General features: G+C 40.6%; 1 protein-coding gene across 5 annotated transcripts in view; it reads right to left on the reverse strand.

Moving 5' to 3' along the window:
- The window catches only part of LOC130906286 (glutamate receptor 4), a 226,358-nt gene that overhangs the window by 24,213 nt on the left and 182,802 nt on the right, over window positions 1-19,343 (reverse strand). For all 5 annotated transcript variants that reach the window (XR_009061281.1, XM_057820452.1, XM_057820451.1 and 2 more), the window contains exon 12: window positions 5,396-5,594. Coding sequence is in view for 4 of the 5 variants with exons in the window: in XM_057820452.1 (XP_057676435.1) it covers window positions 5,396-5,594 (199 nt within the window). In the remaining variant the exon portion in view is untranslated. The remainder of the gene's footprint in view (window positions 1-5,395; window positions 5,595-19,343) is intronic.

The raw sequence follows: 19,343 nt of genomic DNA on the forward strand, positions 1-19,343 counted from the left end.
AACAAGATGTTTACTCACTTCATCGTAAGTCCAATGGTCCCACAGTAAATATCCACGGTGAATGGGAACCTTTTGAAACTCCAAAAAGGCGCATACGCCTCTCCCTCATACAGAATGATTTTTCCGCAGCCGTTTGGCATGCGTGATGCGAAAAATAAACGTATTAATCCGCAAAATCAGCTGAATCCTTCGTCCTCATACACAACAGTACACTGTAGCGTGAAGAGGACGTCTTCTACCGTACACGTCACAGCGCCCTCCTCCTTAATGCAAGACCGAAGCCGGAAGTCACTCATTTTCCTGGCGCGGAATTAAAAAAACTAAATAAATATAGCGATCGCTTCCACGCACATCCAAGCGGTCCATATCATTCAGGAGCATAAAATACAGCGTGTATTATGAAATAAACATGCTTTTTCGTGTCACAGGCACTTTAAAGCATGTATGTATGTCACTGTTAATGCATGGACGAAGTAGGGGGGGAGTCAACAAGTTACAAGCTTTCAACAAAGGTAAGGCTATTTTCATGTTTAACTTTTATTTAAAGTGCCTATGACAGCAAAAAGCATGTTTATTTTATATTTCAGGTGGTATTTTATGCTCCTGAATGAAATGGACCGCTTGGATGTGTGTGGAAGTGATCGGTTTATTTATTCAATTTTTTGAATCCTGCGCCATTAAAAATGAGTGACTCTGGCTCCAGTCTCGGGTGGAGGATGAATGCAAATGTGACATCACCCGAGTCAGCATCACACAATACAGCATTGCTTTATAGCATGCAGTTTCAGCTGATTTTGCAGATTAATTTATTTTCCGCATCATGCCAGCCAAATGTGCTGCAGGGTTTTGTTGCTGCACCAGGGAGAGGCGTGTGAGGTTTCAAACAGTTCCAGTTTCACCCCGAGGTTGGCCAAAACAAGTCCGACAACTGTGGGACCATTGGACTTACGAGGAAGTGAATATACATCCTGTCTTGTATTATGTCAAATACTGGGATCATGGCACACGTTTTAATACGGAGGTGGCTTGCATTTTGTGGCTGACAATGCTCCTCATCCACCAAGAATGGCACTCAGCCGACGACTGGCGGCTTGTCGCACCCCCCCAGTCCTTTTCGCGTGCCCGCCGGGAAAGCGCTATACTCGGCTTATGCTCATGCGGTTCTCCATATCGTCCAGACTTGCAGCCCGTTCTGCCCTCTTCGTGTACCTGGCAAAAGACCACTATCCTCGGGTTGGGCTCGGGCAGCTACGCGCTCCTCCGACGTAGGCCGGTTTGTCCGGCAGTCATTCTCCAGCTGCTTCCCCGGCAAACGAGCTCTCCTGCTCGCAGCAAGGGAACGACGAGCTGTCACTTGCTCGCCCCCGGTGGGGTTGCCGATCCGTGAAGACAATTGATAACCACGCGGCCGTGTGATCTGATCCGGGGTAGTTTTGTGTGATTTTTTGCTTCGAAAGGCGAGAATAAGACTTGGAAACTCAGTTCGGGTTAGCATGCCGGCTACCTGTCACACCTCCTGGTTTGTTTTTCGCTCTCTGAAGCGTAAGAGAAACGATTAATTACACATCACGTGTTTAACACTAGATTGCAGGGAAATGACAAAAGCTGGACTAACTAAGGTGACATAAAATATCATTCGGGAGACGCGAGAATTCGACAGTTTTGACCATTATGGAGTAATTTTGCCATGTCGTACTGAATAACTGCATTTTGAATATTTCATATTCCATTTAGCACAAGACTGTTATTTGTCATGACCATACCATTTATTTAGCAATTGGGGGAAAATACTTAGAGAAAAAGAATATCCTGTAAAAATATTGGAGTAGAGTCATCGAAACAATGCGTTTTGCTGCTCTCTTGGTCGCATTTTCCTCATTCTGAATAATTCCCCCTCAATGGGCTGGATTCTAGATAAGATGAAATCGTGACCCTGCTGACATTACCCTCCTGCTAGGGATGCTAGAGAGCTATAATGACAGGCAGGGGCTAAACGTCAGAATAAAAGACCAATTTCTCGTCATCTGCGCTTTGCCGAATTGCTGTTTATAGTCGAATCATCTCAAAATATGATTTTAATTCACATAATAATGCTATTTAAGGATTTTTGTTATGCTGTCGCAGGCACTTTAAGTCAAAAGACATACCTTACCTAGGGCCCGTTTTTTTCCTCCACAACCTTTTATTGCTTTTTAAAAGCAGCACCAGAGGACCTTTTCATCCATTCATTTCATACAGTAAGATGATGTGCCACACTTCCCCAATTGTCAACAAGAGTGCAAGAGTAACAAAACAACAGCAACAAGAGGTTCAGGGAGCCAGGTCATGACTCACAGTCACGGATTCAGACGAGAAGTCATTTTGAAAACAATATATATTTTTTTATATGTAGCATATTGAAATTTACTTGATATGTTAGAAAACGTTCGGGAAGCATAGCATGAGTATTTTTTCCCCCAAAGCAATTTGGCGCCCCCTCCACTGGATTAGGGTGACCATATTTTGATTTCCAAAAAAAGAGGACACTCCGCTCGGCCTTGAGATACCTAAACTTTACTCTAAGTTCACTCAAAGATGCCTTATCACTTTAATATAATTAAAAGTGTGCCTTCTCGGTCTGGATCGGAAAATTCAGTTTTATTTGTACTTTTTTTCTTTGATTGAAATTTTTTTGACTGAATAATAAAGACATAAATGTACCTCCATATAATCAGTCAGCAGCATCATCATTACACAGAAGTTGTTCAAAAACTAGTAGCTAAATATTTTATGAATATAATGCAGACCCACTGAGGTGTAGTCCAGTCAATACACACACATTATGTGAAAACTAAACATTTTTAGAAATTACTATCAATACAATTGTCATTGACAATTTTTTATTTCCACTCAATTATTATCCTCATTAAATATTCTAGATTGCTCGCAAACAATAACCGAGATAAACTGACAAACAATTCAACCAGCATGTTTCCAAACGCAGCAGTTCAAAACTACACTCCCCATAATGCCTAGCGCGGCTTAGCTCACTGGCAACTATCCTATTAGCGAGCACCTGTAGCCGTGGCAAAAATCAAACATTGCTATATGGCGGAAAACACAGACAAGACTGAAAAAGCAGTTTCTGCTCTTGCACCCCTCTTTAAAATAAACTGCTGTATTTTAAGCCAAAAGAACTGTTGTGTTTGATAGAACAGTATGTCTATATGCTGCCATAGCAGATTCATGGCGCATTCAGCCCCCGATCTATTTTCAATTTGTCCGTTTTACCCTGGAAACCCCCGTTTACAGACGTCGCGCAACCGCTTTTGTTTCAAACTAGCCATAGAAAGAAGATAAGTAATCGTATTTATCATTCGAAATTAGCTTTGAATCATTAATTGATGTCTAATATTTAATTAAAAAAAAAAAAAACGACTTTAAAAAATTATTCACTCGCATATTTTAAACGTTTAAACAAATTATGTCACAATGAAAAAATTGGCATCTGAAAAAAGGTCACGGATATCTACCTCATAACTATCGCTTAATTTTATTTTTTTCGTTACCGCCGCATTTTCCCCAATATTTTGGATGATAAATATTCGATCAAAACAAAGAAAAATTGAAAAATAACATTTAAAAGGGTAAATATATGAAAAAGAAAATCTCGACCACTCCTTGTTGTCTGCGATTTCTGCATCGCGACATTTGTTATATCACCATGTTTCACCCATAAAATCCACAAAAAATCTGGCTGTGGCCATTCACAGCTGTGTCTTGACACACGGCGATACATGCTACATGGAGTTTTTGGATCAAAACAAGGTAAATACGCGATAATATCTCGTTAAAATCGTGGCGTCTTTAATTCTGCTCTTGCATGATTTTGCCTCTAGTTAGGGTTTTGCTGTTTAAAAAAAATTTAAAAAATGCCCTCCTGTTCAAAAATTTTCTTCCCCCAGAAAATTGAGATTTTCAGCTTTCCAATGATGTATCACACATGCATATCGGACAGTTTTGAAAGTTGGCCAAATTGGGGGTCTCAGAGCGGAACTTCAAGCCACCTGAGTGTTTTCCGCCATATAAGTTTACAATTATCGGCAGCGCAATGATGCGACACCGAACGGAATTTTAAAGTCAACAGTTCGAAAGGTAAATTTAGCAAGTGTACATACCGATAAGCCGTGAGCTCCTGGCGTGACGAAGGTTTGTTTGGGAATGACGCCATGATAAAGCCAGTCTGTGACTGGGCATGCATTCGCAAATTTGTATCCGAAGTAGAATAAATATATTTTCGACTTAATTACTCTTTTGGGTACATGAGCATTTCATTATATACCTATTGATCTTAATAAAAGTCTTAACAACTGGGCAGGCTCTCTGGGAACACGTAGTGTACGTAGTGCAAAGCGTCAGTAAATTTCAACACATTCCAATTGAAAAATAATAAAAACCGGACATTTTCATGAATTTAAAAAAAAACCCACCAGAAGCCATGGACAGGATGTAAAATGTGGACATGTCCGGCATAGACTTCATAATGCATTGACGGGACACGGGGCCGATTCATAGGGGGCCTATCTCCGTCAAAGCCGATCGAGTGGAAAAACAGACAAAGAGCATTTTCCGTTGAAAATTCTTGTGAATAAATACTTAAACCCCTGAATTCTTTATAGATATGGACAAAAAACAGTCTTGATTCTTGGTTAAAAGAAAAAAACATGCAGGTAGCATTTATTTTACGTAAATATTGCTAACTATGAGCCTAGTCAGTATGGAAATTTGCAGCTGACATATCACAGACAAAGACCTTTTTCCGTTTAAAATTCTTGTGAATAAATGCTTAAATCCCTGAATTCTTTATGGGCATAGATGTAAAGGTCTCGATTCTTGGTTAAAAGCAAAAAACAAACAAACAAAAAAAAAAAACGTGCAGGTAGCATTTATTTTACATAAATATTGCGAAGTATAATGCTAATGCTGTAGCGGCTAATTTCTCCCATAGAGTTTTTCCACAACGTTCCAAAATGCATGCATGGTACAAAAAAAATACCTTGAATCCTCGAACAAATCACTCCTGAGACAATCCTTCCTGTTTGTATGTGGTACGGCTTTCGTACTTTTTCAAATCTGGCGTTGGATCCCTGCATGTGTTGCTGCGACCCACTGCAAATAACTGAAGCGGATTGTGGGATGGTCCACTACTTGAAGGTGTGGCGCACTGAAGGTCGAATCTGACCCGTCAATATCATTATGAAGTCTATGTTTCCGGGCAAAAGAGGACGTTTAGTCACCCAACACTAGATGGCACCCTAGGCAAGCGCCTACTGTATATAGTTCACTTAGTTTCCAACTTTCCGCCTTGTGAATGCCGTTCCCGAGCATGAAAGCCTCGGCCATTGGAGCAACTCACCCTGAAAAACTCCTTGGTGGACCCGGAGTCCAAAGTGCCATAGGCGATGTCCGTCTGCTTAGCCAGGTCCTCTGCGCTCTCGATGGGTGAAACCATCCTCTCCACCGTGAGGAAGGCGGCCAGGTTGGCCGTGTAGGACGAGATGATGATAAGTGTGAAGAACCACCACACCCCGCCCACAATACGACCGGATAACGACCTTGGTAGAGAGACAAGGAGAAGGGGACTGATCAGCAGCAGTGGTAGGAAGTAAATACTGTGGTTTCTTACTATTCATATGTATCTGTACCATTACTCCCTACATTTGAAGAGCTAGTTAAATTGAAGAGAGGTGAGGGATCTCTGCATTGCCCTGATTAAGCCTCTATAATCCAACCCCGGATAAGCAGAAGGAAAGTGTTGCTTAGATGGAGTATCTGGAATCTTACTAAAGTATAGAATGTCAGTACTTCTGCCACTTCTGAATCAGCAGTTGGACCATTTTCATTCATTATTTGAGATTAGGCCGCACAAACGAATTGGTTTTATCCGAAAGAAAAGAGCTGCGAGACCCCTGCGGCGGCAGTGGCGCTACCCCGCTTCGCACACTCGGGGGAGACAGATAGCAAGCTGCAGAGGAGCAGCGGCAGTGCGTGAGTAGAATCTTAAAGCATAAATGCTGCATTGAGGAGAACAAACAAGACCTCCCCTTGGTGCAATTCAAACAGCGGCAGATACAAAACCCCTACAGGCCCCAGCGTGTCAGATAGAATGAGCGAGCAAAGACAGCCAAGTGAGAGAGAGAGACACACAGAGACATCTGCGGTAGTTGGCGCTTTTGCTCGGACCGCTCCCTGCAATGTGACTTATTGCCATCTGGACTGCAACTACGATTCCCACTAGTAGACTCTAAGGGTAGTACCTAATGTCTTGTGATCTGCCTGTGTGAACACATGTGTTAAGAAACAAGTGCTAGCTCTTCATCGATTGCTTTCTCAGACTGAGAGTCCTACGCGCTTTAGCCCTAAGCCAACCCTACTCAAACACCAACTTGTTTCCTTCCCATTTGAATTCGTTACTAAGATTCCACTCTGAGTTGTTGAAATGTCGGTTTATCCAATGTTGCTGCAAACCTGAACGCTTACAGCAGACAAGGACAGAAAGTTTTGGTCATACAATCGTTGACATTCGGCGTCAATGCCATTTTCTGGTTTTGTAGCGACTAAAGATGTCGCATTTATACACCCACATACACACACACTGTAAGCCTTGCACTGCTCACTTGGCGCATTAGCTTTGGATTTGAATACAAATGAATTCCTCTTCTTTGTTCCTTACCTGCTGATTCCCACTTTACTTTTGAGAAATACCAGATATTGACAGGTGGTAGCGATAGTGCTGGTGTTGGGGATTGGTGCACGTAGGCCCAGAATTGAAAATAGTAAAGACTATTACTGACTTGACATAATCTGGGAAAGATGATCCTTACCACCTGCTAATTAGTTATTACGAGTACGTCCTGTTCACGTGCTTTTCTTGTTGTAGCAAAAAGACATAGCAGACATGGACTTCATAGTGGTTTGTTGTGTGGGCAAAAAGGAGACCTATTAATTCAATTCAATTCAATTCAATTTTATTTGTATAGCCCTATATCACAACAAGGTTGTCTCAAAGGGCTTTGCAGAGGCAACATGATACACAGTCAGAAGCAGTAGATGGATTAAATAAAGTTCTAGTCCAAGTCCTGGGCATCCCTCATCCTTAGACCCTCCATGTCGGCAAGGAAAAACTCCAAAAACCCTTTGGAATAATGAGAAACCTTGAGGAGAACCACAATCAGGAGAGCTCCACTCCCAGGACGGATAGACAAGATGCAGCAGGACTGCTAATGGGAATTAGCAGACAGAGTTACAGTTTGAAGAGCTGCCATAGAGCAGTGGTCCCCAAACTACGGCCCGCGGGCCGAATACGGCCCACCTCCACATTTGGTCCGCCCCCCTGAACAATACCAGAGAGCATTTTGAAATTTTTTTTTTCTTTTCTCAATAGTGTTATTTATTTCCTGGCCTTTTTCTGTGAAGAACTCAGAGAGGGTTATTTGGTTATTATCTATTTAATTAATAATGTTATTATATTATATTATATTTAGTGCTGTCAAATGATTAAAAAATTTAATCTAGTTAATCATATGTCAACTGTGTGATTAATCATGATTAATCACATTTCCCTCGGGATGAATAAAGTTGCTCTTCAGGAAAAAAAAAAAAAAAAAAAGGAAAATACTATGATTTACTTAAAATTTGTTTTCAGATGAAATGTATGATGTATGAATGAATTAATACTTAACCAAATACAGTTTTAAAATGTTATTTCACAACTCAGCTCGTATAAAATAAAATAAATTGTCAGTATTATACAGAAGAGACCTTAACATATTAAAGGGCCTCAGACTAACAATGTGGCTCAAGTACCGTTTGGCATATTGCCCAAAATTAACTGCCAACTTAAAGAGCAGACAAGCACAATGCAGTAACAATGGCTAGTGTTTCAAAAAATGTGTAAACAACTTGTCTGTTAAATAAAAAATTTCACACAAATAAATGCAGCATTTGCAGTTTTACACTAAATGGCCTAAAGGTGTGTGATATTTAAAAAAAAATAATAATAATTTGTCAATTTTCACACAGTTAACTGAAAAACATTACACTAAAATGTGTGTAAAGGTGTTTAAAAACACTGCTTAAGTTAGCCAGTCATACCCTTTTTTTGTCCAGTGGTCTCCTGTCGGTGCAACAAACGTAACTCTGGCTAGTTGCTCCACCTTCGTTGCCTTTTCATTTTCAAAAAGTTCATGAATTTTTGTGGAAATAGTTGCCCGTGAAGGTGTTCTGTATGTTGGGTCACCCGATGCTATCTGGATGAGATTTTCAAGGCCCTTGTCTTCGACTAAGTTAATGGGTCTCTACAGTCTCTGGCTACCCATCGAGCGATAGCAGTTGTCAGCCTACTTGTTGTCCTTTTGTTGACAAGTCCGAGTCCGCACTCTGCCAGTGTAGTTTGATGACTGCGGCTTGTTTTTGCGGTGTTAGCGTCATTGCTAAAACTAGCGAAGATATGCTTAGCCCGAAGGTGGTACTTTAGGCTGGTTGTGCTTTGATGGAAGGATAGTTCATCACGGCAGTATGTGCAAACTTTTCTTTTATCCAGATTTCCATTAGGCAGCTTTATAAAACGGAATTTGCCATGAAGCAGTCCTGGGTCTCATCCTCACTCATCGTGGCTGGCTGCATTTTGTCCTGCATTGCCGCGCGGAGAATGTAAACATCACCGTGTGGGACTATGGGAGGCGGTTGTGGCCAAACTTAGTGTGAGCGGTAAATTGCGTTATTTTTTTAAATGCGTTAATCATGGTCGTTAACGCGTTATTGTTGACAGGACTAATTATATTATATTATATTATATTATATTATATTATATTATATTATATTATATTATATTATTATTTTTATTTTATTTACTTTTGTTTTCTGAAGAATCCAGAAAGGGTTATTTGATTGTGGCTTTCTGAAAAACAATATTTTTTTACATTTAGGCACTGCTGCAATCGTCACACTTTTTCTGTTACAAACTGACCCCGGCCCCTCACCAGAGAAGGGAAAAGTTATGTGGCCCTCACAGGAAAACATTTGGGGACCCCTGCCATAGAGTGAGGGAACAAGAGGAGCTCCAAATTTAATATTATTATTATATTACTTCATGTAACACAACAAGAAGAGAAGTTTCTGTTTGTAACAGAGTTTTGTTTTTGACAGCCCTTTTAATTTTCGTCTTAGTCCAAGTCTGTTGGACTAGAATACTTATTAATCTTTGTCATATTTTAGTCATTTCAAAATGTGTCTTCGTCTTGTTTTCATTGACGAATAATTTTGTCTAGTTTTAGTCGCCGTTTACTCAAAATGCTTTTCTCTCTAAAATTCAAAAGTGTTTATTTATATCCATATCTTTTCCAACAATTTCCAATGAACAATGAACATATTGTAGCGTCTAGAAGGACAACGCCAACTTCCTGGTGATAATACACTCCAAGCTGCAAATCAGTACATTACTTTCAATTAATTATACCCACCTGGACACCACGTACTGTGTGTTAAAAAAAAAAAAAAAAAAAAAGAGAGTTTAGGAGCATGCTCGCCGTTAGCTCTAGCCTAATGCTATAGCAATGAGTTACATTTAGTGTGTGATGATCACTCAGCAAAGACATTTTAAGGCTAAAGCAACATGGCATATTCTGTCTTGCCAAGATAAGAAAACAAGTCTTACTGTATGTTGCAAGACAAGCAAGCCTGGAGAGGAGAGTACACCGGTGAGTTGAGGGTGGGCGGGTGCAGCATGTCACATGTCACACAACCAGACACTGCGACAATGCAAGCTAACTACACATAAAAATGTCACACATTGTGAACATGTGACGGAAACTATGGCAAATTTTCATCATGTTCTCATCTCGTCAGATGAAAACTGGCATTTGTTTTGTTAGGTTTTAGTCTCCCAAGACACGATTTTAGCTTGTTATCGTCTCATCGTCATGAAAAAAAAATGTTCATCGATGAAATATTTTCATTATAGTCATTGTTGATAAAAACAACACTGGTAACAAAAAGAAAATAAAAAATAAGAGTTTCATAACTGTCTACTCTAAGGTTATTATGTTGGCGTAAAAAAAAAAAAAAAAAGCATATTGAAGATAAAGCTAATTTCAAAGCTTCTTACCATTCACAAGCGGTTGTTTGCGCGCTGCCATTTAGAAAGGTAAAAAGTCCCATCTCAGAAACTCTGGTATAATACAAACCCATATTCTCCAAAATACGATTTGAGGGGGCTTTCATATGCAATTTTCCCATCGACAAGTTATATGTACTCGAGATGTGACCTGAAAATTCAGCGCCCAAAACTATCGGCCTGAACTAGCTATAACTGCATTATCGGTTTTCGGTTTTGAAGACCGAAAGTTTACAACAGAATATTGTGAAGAACCTTAGTCCTCTTGTGATGACGAGGTCAAAACACGGTGAGAAGCAACACGTTTGCCGACGCTGTCTTGCCAACACTACTGACTTACAGCCAACAAGTCTGTGATTTGGAAGTATTTTGAGGTATCAAATAAATGTATAAATTATTAACTGAAGGAAAGTAAAATGAATTTACTTTGTCGCTGCAATGCCCGCATCACTTCGATTACAGTGCATTTGAGCCCGTGCGTGAGTAGCAGTGTTATTTTTGGCAGCCATTTTAATTTATGTCTTTGTCTTAGTCTTCTGGATGAAAATACTTCTTAGTCTTAGTCATATTTTAGTAATTTCAAAATGTGTTCGTCTTCGTCTAGTTTTAGTCAACGCAAATTAGACAACTTTCGTCTAGTTTTTGTCGACAATTCTCAAAATGTTTTTGTCTATTAACTTCAACAGTCTTAGTCCATGAATAAAAAAAATAAAAGGTTTCCAACAATTTCGAGTGAACATGACAGACGAGCACATACAGTAACTGTCGAGTCTACAAGGACATTACCATTTTCATGATGATAATACACACTCAGAAGGAAAACAGCACATTATTTGCAAAGAATTAAACTCAGCTGGACGCCACGAACTGTATGTAAAATATTTTCTAAGAGTTTAAGAAGACACCGAGTCACCGCGTTAAATCCTAATGCTAACGCGAATGCTATGCTAATGCGAACCCTATGCTAACGCTACAAGTAAGTTTAGTGCATGATGATCTCTCAGCACAGATCTTTAGAGGCTAAAGCAACATGGCATATCTAGCCAAGATAAGAATGCAAAAGTTAGCAAGCAGCCCCTGACATGTTTCACAAAATGAGCCTGAAATGGGAACAGGGGTAAGAGTGTGTGTGTGGAGCGGGGCGCAGCACATCACATGAGTGACACGGCCAAACACTGCAAAATGCGTTCTAATTACACATACAATAAGAAAATATCACACATTGTGAATTCATGACGAGAACTATGGTGAATTTTCATCTCGTTCTCGTGTCGTCAGACGACAACTGGCATCCATCTCGTTATGTTTTAGTCTCCCAAGACACTTTTTCAGCGCGTCATTGTGACATCATCGTCATGAAAAAATTGTTCATTGACGAAATATTTTCGTTATCTTCATCTTTGACGAAAACAACACTGGTGAGTAGTTTTGAGTTTAATCAAGCGAACAGTATACAAATAAAGTAATATTTAAATGCATACATATGCCTTTGCTGTGGTTTAGTACAATAAGTTTATGGCACGACCACTTCATCTTTTTGTCACATTTTTTCCCGCGACTTCCACATCCTCTCTGTCAGTCTCCGTTTATTCCGGCTGGGAGCGACTTCGCTCGGCTTCGCTGCCGCTAGAACCCGGCTCACTCGCCTGGCCCTTAATTCCAATTGTTGCACAAGAAAACAGCGAGTCTTATTTTACGGAGAAAGAGAGATTGTAATAGCCTTGTAAAGAGCATTGCTAGTTTCGGCTAGTTTTTTATTGTTGTTGTGAACTATAGTTCCACACAAACGTACATCGAGATCTCATTTAGCTTAGCAAATTGAAGGTGTGAGACCCATTTTTTTAATTGTCCCAAACTTTCAAGAAAGTGTTTCCTGGGGGTAGTGCCAAGGTGAAGGGGCATTAATCGGAATATAATGAAATCCAAAAAAAAAAAAAAAAAAAAAAACTATCAAAAAAATAAAAATGAATTGCATACATGCATTACCTGGCCTTTTGGTTCTCTTTTGGTTCTCAGTTTTTCTGTTTCAGACCAAAAAATTGGATTTCGGTAAATCCATAGTATTTACCATAATTACGACGCCACAAGGCAGATAAAGTCGATTTCCTGCTTGATTCCTTATTTTTCTTCCAGTTTAAGTTTATTCCCTAAATATTAAAAACAGATTTGTATTTTCGACTATATTTCCAAATCAACCTCTACTCTATTTAAACTGATCATCCATGTCAGTCAATGGAAGCAAATGAGTTAAGAGATTTTTTTAGGTCCAGTCAATTTTAATGTGAGCGTCTGAAGGCATCCGGGTTTCCTCGCTATGCCTCCGTGAGCATTGACCCGCCATGTTTCCAGTCGTTGACGTTGATTCACAGTGACGGGCATGCGGTAAACACAGGGCGGGGGTTCGGTGGCTGAGTAGGGTCCACTTCAAGGCATCGTTACGTTTCCTCTCCAGCCGTCTTGGCGGAAACGCAACATTTGAATACTCTCTGGGTGCGTGTACAAATACACGAACCCCTGCTTGTAAGTGGCATCCGTTCATTAAATGTTCTTAATGATGTTTTCGCGGCATCTGTTGATCGTGAAGTTAATCAGATTACCATAAAGTAATTCCGGCGCAATGAGGCCAAATGAGAACATCAGCGTGTGTACGCACAGTTGGTTCAACGTCACTAAGCTGGCAGAGTTTTGAAGCGTCTAAAAATGTAAAAAAAAAAAAAAATTTAGCTTGAGAACTTGAGTGTAATCATGAACCAATTTGGCTCTCCCACAAGAGGAGGAAGCAAGACAAGTGGAAAGCGATTCCACTCTAGGAATGATCAGTGAACCTTTTCACCGCATGCCTCACTAGTTATTTTGAAAAAATAAGTGGTTGTGAATTTAGGAATTCGTTTGTCGCTTGTCAAGGGTGGCAGCGAATTAACGAACATTTGTCCTCCCACTTCAAAGGGAATGCACGTCTATCGCCATCAGTGGTAGATGATGCATTAATATGATGCATAAAAAAACTTAACAGCGATAAAACTGAGCTTTTCCTTATTGGCACCAAATCCAACCTTTCAAAGACAGACCGTTTATCCATCTTTTGAAAACTCCTCAGTCTCCCCCTCAACTCGGGTTAAGAGTCTGGGTGTCATCCTTGACTGTAAACTTTCATTTCAATCCAGCATTAACTCATTTGCTCCCAAAAACGTATAAATATGTTCTATTTTTAATTGTTTTAGTGTCCCAAAATACGTCTTTTACGTTTTTTTCACAAGAGACATCTCCTGGTTCTGATTCAACTTGCAACTTGCAACAATGCTGAAAATCAATTTTAAAGCAATAAAACTGGCCACTGGAGGGCAGTAGCGCATTTGGTAAGACCCACAACCTGATTCAATGAACGAATGGCCGGGCGCACGGCCGGGGCGTTGGCGGAAGACGACCGAATGGATGTCCAGGATGCCAGGTGGCGGATGACCAAGCAGAACGACTGGGACCACCAGTGCAGCGGACGATGCCATTGAGTCCATGCTGCTCGCCGAGCAGAGACAGGCAGCGATGAGGGAAAAGTTTGCCCCGGCTGTCGCAGCCACAACAGCGTCATCTCTCAGTTAGTTATGTGTAAATAAATTATTACTTCGCTATCAAAAGCTCTATTTGTCTTGTTGTTTATGTTATTTTGTAAAAGGAAAACATTATTCAGATGTTTGGGATGTAACTAAAGCAAAAAATAGCTGTGTTATAGCTGTGTATGCTTTCACAAAAAGCTCAATTTCTCTGTTTTTTATTCAGAAATTGGAAAATTGCTCAAAATTAAGCTATTTTCTAATGCTGATTTCCAAAGAATGGAAAAATATTAGGGCTGTCAAACGATTAAAATTTTTAATCAAGTTAATTACAGCTTAAAAATTCATTAATCGTAATCAATTGCAATTCAAACCATGTATAAAATATGCCATATTTTTCTGTAAATTATTGTTGGAATGAAAAGATAAGACACAAGATGGATATATACATTCAACATACTGTACATAAGTACTGTATTTGTTTACTATAACAATAAATCAACAAGATGGCATTAACATTATTAACATTCTGTTAAAGCGATCCATGGATAGAAAGACTTGTAGTTCTTAAAAGATAAATGTTAGTACAAGTTATAGAAATTTTATATTAAAACCCATCTTAGTAAAATTTGTAAAATTCTCAATCAAAAAATAAACTAGTAGCCCGCCATTGTTGATGTCAATAATTACACAATGCTCATGGGTGCTTAAGCCCATAAAATCAGTCGCACCCAAGCGCCAGCAGAGGGTGGCAAAACTCCAAAAAACACAAGTAACAAGTTTGCATTGCACTGTGCTGTCATTTTAATGTGTTTGAGCGGGGCATGTGCGTTAATTGCGTCAAATATTTTAACGTGATTAATTTAAAAAAATAATTACTAGAGCTGGGAATCTTTGGGCACCTAACGATTCGATTACGATTCAGAGGCTCAGATTCTATTATAAAACGATTATTGATGTACCCCCCTCCTTTTTAAAAAAAAATGTTTTGTACATTAGTTCCAAAATTGTTAAAAAATCCTCTCAGGCTAAACCAAACTACTATTTCAGTATCAAGTTAGCATACAACAGTAAACAAATATATATAAAAAAAAATAACAGTAAATAAAATACTCCAGTCCCCATTCTGCATCAGCAGCTTTAAACTACATTCAATTAATTTAATGTTGTGAATCAACTGTTACAGTTGTTAAAATTGCTCCCATTATTCCATAATTCCTTTCTGTCTACTTTTGTTTAAGTTTTAAAACTATGTCATCATTTAAAGATAGATTCAAGACAAGATTCTGCCGATTTAGGAGTATTTTAGATAAAAAGTTAATTAGGTTCGCTACAACACAGCCTTCTAGAGAAGTCACTGCTTTAGTACTGCTTTAAGATGGCGGCTGTTTACTAAAGCCGGAAAGTGTGTCATTTCGCATCTTGGTTCAATAATACATGTAAAATTACCGCCCGTTAACGCAATAATTTTGACAGCCGTAAAAAATATATGAACTTTTTTTTTTAAGAGAGAGAGTCTTTCTTAAGGTGGGTTCCATGTTCATATAGCAATAGAACATAATTTTCTGTGGGCCTTGCAAAATCAGTCAAAATCCAGTAAAACGGCCGGGAGCGAAGAGGGTTGCACCGTTGAAAATGGCTGGGAGTGAATGAGTTAATAATGTCACCCATTCAGTTTATTTCCACCTATGGAATATCTTTCCCCTCCGCCTATTACAGTGCCTTGCAAAAGTATTCGGCCCCCTTGAACCTTGCAACCTTTCGCCACATTTCAGGCTTCAAACAAAGATATGAAATTTAATTTTTTTGTCAAGAATCAACAACAAGTGGGACACAATCGTGAAGTGGAACAACATTTATTGGATAATTTAAACTTTTTTAACAAATAAAAAACTGAAAAGTGGGGTGTGCAATATTATTCGGCCCCTTTACTTTCAGTGCAGCAAACTCACTCCAGAAGTTCAGTGAGGATCTCTGAATGATCCAATGTTGTCCTAAATGACCGATGATGATAAATAGAATCCACCTGTGTGTAATCAAGTCTCCGTATAAATGCACCTGCTCTGTGATAATCTCAGGGTTCTGTTTAAAGTGCAGAGAGCATTATGAAAACCAAGGAACACACCAGGCAGGTCCGAGATACTGTTGTGGAGAAGTTTAAAGCCGGATTTGGATACAAAAAGATTTCCCAAGCTTTAAACATCTCAAGGAGCACTGTGCAAGCCATCATATTGAAATGGAAGGAGCATCAGATCACTGCAAATCTACCGGCCGTCCTTCCAAACTTTCTTCTCAAACAAGGAGAAAACTGATCAGAGATGCAGCCAAGAGGCCCATGATCACTCTGGATGAACTGCAGAGATCTACAGCTGAGGTGGGAGAGTCTGTCCATAGGACAACAATCAGTCATACACTGCACAAATCTGGCCTTTATGGAAGAGTGGCAAGAAGAAAGCCATTTCTCAAAGATATCCATAAAACGTCTGGTTTAAAGTTTGCCACAAGCCACCTGGGAGACACACCAAACATGTGGAAGAAGGTGCTCTGGTCAGATGAAACCAAAATTGAACTTTTTGGCCACAATGCAAAACGATATGTTTGGCGTAAAAGCAACACAGCTCATCACCCTGAACACACCATCCCCACTGTCAAACATGGTGGTGGCAGCATCATGGTTTGGGCCTGCTTTTCTTCAGCAGGGACAGGGAAGATGGTTAAAATTGACGGGAAGATGGATGCAGCCAAATACAGGAACATTCTGGAAGACAACCTGTTGGTATCTGCACAAGACCTGAGACTGGGACGGAGATTTATCTTCCAACAGGACAATGATCCAAAACATAAAGCCAAATCTACAATGGAATGGTTCAAAAATAAACGTATCCAGGTGTTAGAATGGCCAAGTCAAAGTCCAGACCTGAATCCAATCGAGAATCTGTGGAAAGAGCTGAAGACTGGTGTTCACAAACACTCTCCATCCAACCTCACTGAGCTCGAGCTGTTTTGCAAGGAAGAATGGGCAAGAATGTCAGTCTCTCGATGTGCAAAACTGATAGAAACATACCCCAAGCGACTTGCAGCTGTAATTGGAGCAAAAGGTGGAGCTACAAAGTATTAACGCAAGGGGGCCGAATAATATTGCACGCCCCACTTTTCAGTTTTTTATTTGTTAAAAAAGTTTAAATTATCCAATAAATGTTGTTCCACTTCAAGATTGTGTCCCACTTGTTGTTGATTCTTGACAAAAAATTAAAATTGTATATCTTTATGTTTGAAGCCTGAAATGTGGCGAAAGGTTGCAAGGTTCAAGGGGGCCGAATACTTTTGCAAGGCACTGTACTTACACCCATCAGTACAACGATCCTGGTTGCATCCCATCTGGACTACTGCAACTCCCTCCTCTTTGGTTCACCTGATAAATCCATCCATAAACTGCAACTGGTTCAAAACCAGAATGATTTCCAGACCCCACTAGTCCACTTATGAGTAGTAGTATTTATGAGTGGGTTATGGAAACACTAGTCTTGCATCAGCTCCATTGGCTTCCAGAATTATTTATAAAATCCTTTTCCTCACCTTCAAGGCCATCAATCACCTGCTCGCCTGTCTACCATGGGGCCGAGAACCTTCAGCCGTTTGGCCCCTCGCCTCTGGAACGCACTGCTATAACTGTAACGGTACAGTGGTACCTCGACATACGACCGCATCGACATACAATCCTTTCAACGTCCGACGTAAAATTGGATTTTAAGTGTCAAGGCGCCTCTAATAGTTCATATTAATCTCCGTAGGAATATGTAGCTGCCAAAAAATGTTAGGACAAGCCGACAATGATTTTGTAAAAGTTGTCGCTGATAGTTCCATCTTGGCTGAGGTATGAGCACAACCGTATTAAAAACAACACTTTTCCATGTCTCTTGCCAGTGTTGAAGTGAAAAATGACAATGGAGGTCTAAATAAATGAGCAGGTACTTGTTTGGCCCGGAGGTGACACCTGGGGGCCAGTGCCACACTGCTTGACTTATTTATATCTAGTTTTGCTGCATAAACAGTCTACGTCAAAGCCTTCTTGAGATGTTTCAACAACAACCTCAACAGTGGATAAAAATTATTCCGCATCGGGATGAAAAGCTTCCAGATTAGAATTGCCCCTCTGCTTTGAAGTTGCGGACACGTGGCCTCTTGCTGGGCCGGCAGCTCGGGTGTCCAGAAAAAAAAAAAAAAAAAACTCGAGTTCCGATGATGGCAGCGGTGGAGGGGGAAAAAAAGCGCAGAAAAGAACAGCTGTGCGGCGTTCCAGCTGAATGAGAAAGCTAACTGGCGTTGGGCTCGGGAATAATGGGAAGCCTATAGATGAGTAGAATGCCTCAGATGTTCTGTTTGATCAAGTGGAAACTGGCAAATTTTAACGTTTGTATCCCTGGAGATGCTATGCCAATCCTTCATTGTAGAGATTTTTTCTCATGTCTTCAGTAAGTGGGAAAAATTCTCTATAAGGTTGCAGTCAGGTGACTGACTCAGTTTTTAAGGACTGTGCAATTACATTGCTTTAACCCTTCATAGAGCAAATACAGGTAGTCGACGGGTTACGATGTACTCAACTTAAGTGATTTGACTTTACGACGCCGGAGTATCGTTCATCATTTTGTCTTCAGTCATATTTTTTTTGTCGCTTAAAGCCCATTTCAGACTTATATCCCGCTAAATTCTCGTGTAATGTGACGTGGGATTTACCTCTGTCATGGCTTTCAGAAATGGGGACATGCACCAGGAATTACTGGGGTCGGACACTTTCAGACTCGTCTCGTGTTGGCCACTTGGAGCTCTCTGTGCAGGTATGGCGGGTGGAGGGATTTTTAACCCGAACATGACGTCATCTTTGGTCAGCATCGGCAACACAATAAACCAAAGATGGATGATGGGCTGTCTCTTCCTCGGGTCTGAGATCCAGTAGCAATTTAATTTCGTTATTTTTTTCAGTTTAATTTAGATATCTTTCCAGTTTGCCATATTAATGGTGGTTAGGGTTTAGTTTGCAATGTTTGTTTACCGATTTTCTTCTTACTGCGAAGAAAGTGGAAACGATGATCACCCCGCAATGATATTTTAGTTTATGTTGTCATAAATCGTAAATTCCGGGACTGAATACAGTGAATATCTCAAATGATCAAACCCGTCCACTAGTGGCAAGTTAAACGATAGCCAAAAAAACAATATTGCGAAAATTACATGCAGCTGTCCCACTGCCCCAGGCCGAGCTCTCCTATTTCAAAGCATACATTGGACTACCCTCCCCACACAATCCCATCACGGTGCTGGGTAATGGCTGCCAGGGTCCCACACTTTTTCTCTATGGCGTGGCACCCGGAGCGTGGCCCCCCCATCTGCCTGGGATGCCGGCCGTGGGAGTGGGGGAGGTCGGGGGTCTGATCTCGTGTCGCCCTGCGGCTGCTCCTCAGTGCTCTCCTGCTTCCACTTTCCCCTCTCTACACTGTCTGGGTATGCGCCCGGCGCAGGTTGCTGGCTGGACACTGGTGTGCCGGCTGGGTGTCACCTGCTCCAGCGGGGGGCCCTGCCCTGGTGGGCCGTTGGGTGGGTGTCCCGCGATGTGCAGTGCCGGTTGGGGGGCTGTGGCAGTGGCT

This window comes from Corythoichthys intestinalis, chromosome 18, assembly GCF_030265065.1.
Source record: "Corythoichthys intestinalis isolate RoL2023-P3 chromosome 18, ASM3026506v1, whole genome shotgun sequence".
Taxonomy (NCBI): Eukaryota; Metazoa; Chordata; class Actinopteri; order Syngnathiformes; family Syngnathidae; genus Corythoichthys; species Corythoichthys intestinalis.